This window comes from Cryptomeria japonica, chromosome 9 (assembly GCF_030272615.1).
Source record: "Cryptomeria japonica chromosome 9, Sugi_1.0, whole genome shotgun sequence".
NCBI lineage: Eukaryota > Viridiplantae > Streptophyta > Pinopsida > Cupressales > Cupressaceae > Cryptomeria > Cryptomeria japonica.
Window position 1 is genome coordinate 34,528,953 of NC_081413.1, and position 7,406 is coordinate 34,536,358.

Here is a 7,406-nt window from a genome sequence, read left to right on the forward strand (position 1 = left end):
AAAATGTAATCTCAACATAAGCTGATCACCTGGATAAAGATGCCCAAATACTGATGCGAGCAAGATACCCACCCTTCTTGTCGGTTGGGATTACAACAGAAATTCAGTGAATACATTTGAAATCCTAGGGCACATCAATATATTTAGCTATCTGTATTGCTTTGCTAGTTAGGGTTTCGATTCATTTTTCCTATCTGACTAGGTTTTTCCATTATACTTTTGCCTTTGCATCACTGAATATCTAAAAATGTAACGGACTTTGATATTTTGTTATTGTTACAGACGTACACACACATATACTTCCCAACAAGATAGCTTATCTAATCCATTAACTTATGTAATAAGTTACATATAAGTTACATGTACACATACTTGTCCCAACAAGATAGCTTATCTAATCCAGTTGATAGTAGTAGTAGTCAAGTAATCTGCTTTGAGACAAGGTGGTATGATTATAGAGCCAAACTAAAATATGACGCTACTAAGAGATTGATAATGGAGCCTGCCAATTAGTGAATCTTCATCTATTCACTAGCTGACCAGCCTTACAGTAATAAAAAATACGTATCTAACATGGTGACATAGATGACATGATAAGGGACCGCATTGCCTTTACATTCGTTTCACTATCTTGGAAATGACAGTGGCTTAAAATATAAATCCTTGAATGAGAAACCATATAGGTACACAGATAAGGCACAGAGAAGCAATGCTCGCTACAACAGAATTCTGCTCAAAAGCTTTTTTCACGCTACCTGCGTTGGTGAAGTGTTGAAAACTCAAGTATGCAGAAATGGCTATGGAAATAACCATACTTGCTTGGGTTCCTCTGCAAATTTATGATAGCTGATAAGTATTCTTTCATTTGGAAAAGATAGAACCAGCAAACATAGCTTTGATTAATTATTTTAGGAGAATTTTTTTTCACCTCATGCTCGATGCCTGAGAAGGAGCAATAATCACAAGCAAGACAAATAACAGAGGCAACTCCATTTCCCCTGATTCCAGCAGCCTAAGACATGTTAGCTTAACACAATACCCAAGAAAGCATGATCTTCTTTAAAGAAAAAAGATTAAATATCCAGGGGTGATCTTGTAACCCACCAGGAATTGGGTAAAAAAGGCGAATAAGGAAAATTGTGAAGGCAGTCCATAAACCATAGTCACCTCTACAACACAGACAAATGATCACAGTATCAGTTTACTTATTAAATGTAGGCTGGTATGGTCTAAGTCCATTGCATAATTTTTCAATTAGGATCTGGTCACCTGATCCATGAAACAACATCTCCAGGTGCCTGCAAAGCCAAAAGTGGCACAAGAAAAGATTTACGGATGACGGTGTGTTTTGAAAACATCAAAACCCTGCAACATCACAATCTAGTCAATCTTTGCCCTGATAAATATTGCAAAAGTTTTAAAGATTATTCACCAATTAGACTTGATGGATAACAACAGAGAGTTCATATTTATTTAGACCACATAATTATTGACAGGCCTTATCCATTTTAGATAAAAATTCTAACAAATAAGTTAAAGCAGAATTTCAAAAATATATCTGAACTTGAACTCAAAGGCCAATTTACAGAACTCTAAAATGGTAAGAAGGCTTTGCAGAAACTGATGTTACATAGATTTCCTAATTTTCTAAAAGAAATGGAAGATAATCAGAAAGCCTGGTTTTATTGAACTATGTTTTTAACAGGGCAAACAGATTCCCCTTACACAAGGTCTTGCAACTGGCTTTGTCTATGCCACACTCAGAATTGGATGTGCTAGTTTAAACAAGGATTTGAACATGGTTATCCATTATGAAAGCCCCATGTTTTACCAGTTTAGCTGATCTCATTTGACAAAAAATCGAACAAATTTTAATTGAAGGGTTCCTTCTATCTTCATAAAGCAAAAAAAACAAAAAAACGAACCCCTATTTTCTCATACTACTAAAAACAGTACAGCCATACAAAAACAAGGACTTAAAGCAGATGACTGGCTATTTCAATTTCTTTCTGATTTAACATAATTGCACACTCAATCAATTAAACTTGGATTTGTCGAATTATTTGCCAAAACTATTAAAAATAGCTCTTCCTAATAGCATTATCATGTAGAGAAATTCTGACCGGGAACGTTTCCCTGGCAGAGATAGACCAAGATAAACTTAATATCCTATTTATCTATCTTGGGAAGTTCAATTTAATTCCCTTGTATCGTTCATTACCTTGCATTAAAATCAATTGATGATTTGGCTAAGGATAGATGTTCTTCCAGCATCAAAGCCATGGCAACAATTTTAACAAAATATGTAAAAAGTATTTGATTGCATCTTAATCTATTAAAGACATCATAACGTATCAGGTGTTCTAGGATATTCTTTACTCAAAAGTGCGATGACAAAAGGCCTATCTCATTCGTAGATTATGCTAGTATGCCATTGGGAGGTCCTAGGTCTGAAAACAAAATAACATAATTTCAGAGCCATTCCAGTTGTCCTGAGCATCAATGAAGAAAAGATGAGAGGCATGAGCCTAAATGAGCACTAAAGAACTGGGTACAGTTCTAAATATATGAGAGCAAGAACATCATAAGGAAGCAGTCCGTGGAGGAGGTTTCACGATTTCCCTCCATGATTTATTTTCATGTAACGGGAGGTGCCATGAGATGAAAGATAAAAGTCTACTAAAGATAAATTGGAATCATATCCTCGAAAATAGTAATCTTATCCTGTAGCAGAGTTTTCTTAATTTTATAGGACCTTCAGTTCCATAAAAATAGATCCTGAAACTCCCACCATGGGACTGCTTCCTAAGGAATTGATTACAGCACAAGTCCAGTGGCACATTAAAGAACTGGCAAGAGTTAGGAACAGATGAGAGTGGAAAAAATCATAAGCCTTATCAGATCATAATGGACTGTCTAGAGCATAAGCCTAACAGGCACTAAAAAGCCAGCTACAATTAGAAACCGAGTAGTGTTATGAAGCTATGAGAGCGAAGCCTCACAAGCCTAATATGGCACTATACAACTTCCTAGAACGAGAGCATCAAAGAGAAAGCAGCAGAGCTCTGTGTGCATTTGGGGGATCCCAGGTTAAGTCAATACTTATTTCCAGTAGCTTAGTGAGAAGGTCCTAGGCTGGAGCCAGTTTAGGCCTAATAGCTCAGAGGTAAAGCAGTGTGAGGTCACGAGATCGAGTCCTAGCTGATTTATTTAGATGAAGTAAATTAATGAAATAAATTGAACTTCCTCGTAGACAAACTCACACAGAAGAGACAGCAAACAGCCAACGCAAAGCCTCCGTTGAGTACAGCAGGTCCACGCGCGCGCATTGGATAGAACTAGTACCACCACGTTTCCCCCTTCCGCCCAGTTTGTCGGCTTTACAACTCAGCACATTACCCATAAAAAATGAACCAGATCTGCCAGTGAGTACAGAGTAGTCAGTAACACATGATCAATTTCATACAAAACAAAACTACCAACATCATAAGATTATCAGCAATAACAAAGCAAAGGTACCTGAGAGAGCTAGGAAGGGTTGTGAAAGAGGCACGGTTCGTGCTCTTGAGTTGCAGGGGCCGTGCTGCTGCGACGCGAGTTCGACTCACACCAAACGACCCTGCAGAAACCTTGCATAAAGACGGCCTCAGAGCTGATGTCAAGGTAGCACTCGCCATATTCACACAACCCTGACGACAAAAATCATTTTTCATTACCTGAGAACTCATTTTTCCCCAAATTTAAGCTCAGTATATGACTTACCTAAAACAGATACTTCACAAAAAAAAACAGATTGCTGCAGATCAGCAAAATGTTAACCGAATTGATGCGAGCACAAGATATTTTGGCTAGACGGGGTAGCATTAATAGATCCCGAGTCCACAAATTCCTCTCATTGACGCTGACATAGGAGACATCCTTTGAATTTGAGTATTTGTTTTTACGAGTGTTGTTTGCTAAGCAGCTGAAACGTTGCCTAGACGCCAGGTAGCAGACGAAACTGTGCCAAAATGCCACGTAGTCAATTGATTTGCAATGCCAGATGCAGTGGACCGTCCCTTATGTCATGCCGCTTTCTCTCTCTTTCCGTCCATGAGCGGGACCGCACTCGTGCGGGATGTGAACTCATGGAGCCTCATACAGAACGCCCCCTGTAATCTGTATAGTATGGTAGGGCCTAATACAGTCGTTTAGAAAAAAAATCTCCATTCACCGTTCAAAATTTTCCGGATCAGCAATGAAGATGAGTTTGAAGTACTTAGATTACGAAGAGATGCATTGTGGGGAAAATTATTGTTAGATATTTTTTTTATCTTGATAAAGATATTTTATTATGTTTATTAAAATTATTATATAATGTGAGGGTAGATTCAGGGAAGGGGCTATCCAGGAATTTAAAAAGCAAGTTATACAAGGGACACATATCTAGTTTGTCTTTTTTCACTTGTATAACTTGGTCTATAGGTCTTTGCATAGCCATTTCTAGATTTAGTGTATTGTCTTGTACAACATTTATTTGGGTTCCTATGGGTAATTTTGAATTATAAATGGTCTACACTATTCATCATGTTAATTTATAATAATCTTGTCTAAATTAAGTGTTTATGTTAATTGTTCTTACACTACATTAAAAAAATAAATTCTATGCATACCCTAGTCTTGTGATTATATTTTTGCACGAGTCTTTGAAGTGTCTATCACTACACAATAGGCCTCTTTAGACCTTTAGATTTCATGGCACACCAAAGTGAACCATGTGGTTTCCTTTAAGCATTTATTGCCAAATTCTTCAAACTATCACCTACTACTTTGTAATTGTCAATTATTTGAAATAATTGTTGATCACATGATACATTACATATTAACACCATGGATTTATTTTAATCCATAAAAAATGTGTTTTGTGTCACTTAGTATGAAATAAGTAGGATTCAAGTAGAGTACTCGAATGGAGTGATTTTGGTTATTTTTTAGGTATTTTAGATTGAATTTGGAGGAACCAATTTGCAATTTGTTGTTCAGCTTTTTTTGTCTTTTTTTTTGGAAAATGGGTGTTTTCGTAGTTTGAGTTTATTGCAAGTCTCAAAATTTTAAGTTACATTTTTGGGTAGTTATTGTCAAGGTTTTATTATTTTGTAGGGAAACAAAACACTGTGGATCTAACATCAAAGATATGTTGATTCAAACAAATATTGGATACACTTATCATTGTGCCTACATCTGATGATTGTAGTGGTATGGATTCAAGTAGTTCTCTAATTTGACTAAGTATTAAATAAGTGGCTAAATAGTTTATATAAATTCAAGAAGTATAAAGTTGTATAGAGCATTATCAATAAACACTAATAGGTTATAAGACCCTTTTACAACACCATCCTACTTAAAAATGGTCTCAAAATAATTGAAGTACAAAGTTGAAAGAGTGGACTTTGTAAACTACTATTTACATGAAAACATTATGCCTAGGGAAGTGTACATAAATAGCTAGTTGCTTCCATATGTAAAAAGGAAGCCCACCTATGCTTTGACAACTTATGCATCTGGTTAATTAAAATAATTGATTATAAATGGTTTTGAGAGATATATTGTTTCAAGAATACAAAAATTGTGCTACTAAGTGTGAAACAACTTCTTTAAAATGTTAATTCTCCCAACCACTATGAATTGAAAAACTTATTGTTGAGAACTAATAATGCAAGTAGCTACATTAAATGGTAAGTTGGATTTGTAGAGAAGGAGAGAGCGTCATGGATGAAGCCACTTAACAATTGTGTAGGACACATATCATTTTTCATGGTATACATGCATATTTACAATCACAATAAGTTTTTGTTTGATTTGGTTTGCTCTACTATATCTATTAATCGATTTGATCTTCCTCTTCATAGATTAAATTGTGATGGTTACATTTTAATTACTTTAATTTGTCATTATCATGGTTATTTTTAATGGTTTTCTATAGTTATCATATGTGCATGGAATTACATTTGTAATTTATAAATATAAAGGTAGTGTTCCTACAAAGAATTTCATTAATTTTAACAAAAGGGAGGTAAAATTATTAATAAATTTTTAATGAAAGGCATACTATATTTTCTAATGATAACTAGGTACACCCATCATTCCTCATTGTTAAATTCATATCCCATCAACTAGATATGTCCACCTTTTGAGACTATTACCACATTCTACTATATCACATTTTAAAGGGTAAATTAGCAATAGTTCTTTCTAAAAAGTATTATTTAGAATTTGAATTATTGATAGTTCTCTTTGTCTTTGTCTTTATTAGAGTTAAAAATTCTTTTGTAGAATTATTGAAAAACAAAACAAGAACACCAATATCTCAAAATTTTAAAGTCATTTTTCAAAACAAAAGATTGATTAGTGTAAACAATAGGCATATATAGATAAAGGGTTTGAGACCTTGAGCATTATATTTATACAATAAAATGAATGACAAAAGGAAGGTCATAGCTTATGAGGGGATTGTTAGGATAGGTGACCTTAACATTGTATTCCTATGTCATTCGTGTGTCTCTGCATTCCTTGTAAAGTTTCTAGGGGACATGAGAGCAAAAGCATTTATTATTTGTATTCGATGACAAATTGCAGGTAAATGGACCAAGATGGGGGATCAAAAAGTTACCACTTTAGTTTTTGGCTCCATTGGAGCATAGCACGATATCCAAACACCTTTAGGATGGAATGACCAAGCATCAAGCTTGGTCAATTTAAACCAAAATCCTAGTGCACTATTTGGCTATTATGCTTTGGAAATGTTGCTATAAAAAAGGCAAAGTTTCCCTCATTTTTGTTGTTTTCTCTCACAACTTGTGTGTTTTTCCTCCTTAGACCCATGCTCAAGAGATAATAAGGTAGAGTGGGGGATGAAGGGAGAGGTGAAGAAAGGGAGGGAGAGACCTAGAGAGGGAAGGGAGCGAAAAGAGGAGAGACAAAATAACAAAGAGAGAGAGGAGTAAGAAGGGATGAAGAGCAATCAAAGGAAGCCATTTTTCTCCTCAAACTCACGCTCGAGAGAGAATAAGGTAGAGTGGGGGAGGGAGAGAGAGATGGGGGTAATGAGGGAGGGGGAGATAGAGAGTGAGAGGGGAAGAAAAGGAGGGAGAGACTTGGAGAGGGAAGGGAGTGAGAAGAGGAGAGAAAAAAGAACAAAGAGAGAGAGAGGAGTAAGAAGGGATGGAGATAGATGCAAACTTGGAGGGAGTTAGAGACTTAGGGAAGGAGGAGATAGATACAAAGAGAGAGAGAGAGGGTGGGGGAAATAAAGAGAGGTGGGTAATGAGACATGGATGGAGAGGTAGAGAGGTGAAGGGAGGGAGAAACCTAGAGAGGGCAGGAGGGAAATGTGACGACCTAGATAATGGAGAGAGAATAAGAGAGTG

General features: G+C 36.0%; 1 protein-coding gene across 2 annotated transcripts; it reads right to left on the reverse strand.

Annotated features, from left to right (window-relative positions):
* Positions 1-297: 297 nt before the first annotated feature.
* On the reverse strand, positions 298-4,264 carry LOC131045292 (cold-regulated 413 inner membrane protein 2, chloroplastic). Of its 2 annotated transcripts, XM_057978854.2 has the most exons (7): positions 3,763-4,264; positions 3,520-3,689; positions 3,264-3,419; positions 1,270-1,365; positions 1,105-1,169; positions 929-998; positions 298-829 (listed from the first exon to the last, which is right to left on the reverse strand). In XM_057978854.2, exons 2-7 carry the CDS (start codon positions 3,675-3,677, stop codon positions 649-651), a joined length of 726 nt encoding a protein of 241 aa, XP_057834837.1. In that variant the 5' UTR covers positions 3,678-3,689; positions 3,763-4,264; the 3' UTR covers positions 298-648. The 2 variants fall into 2 exon arrangements, with proteins under 2 accessions (XP_057834837.1, XP_057834836.1); XM_057978853.2 differs by having other exon boundaries at positions 3,520-4,264.
* Between the last annotated feature and the right edge of the window lie 3,142 nt (positions 4,265-7,406).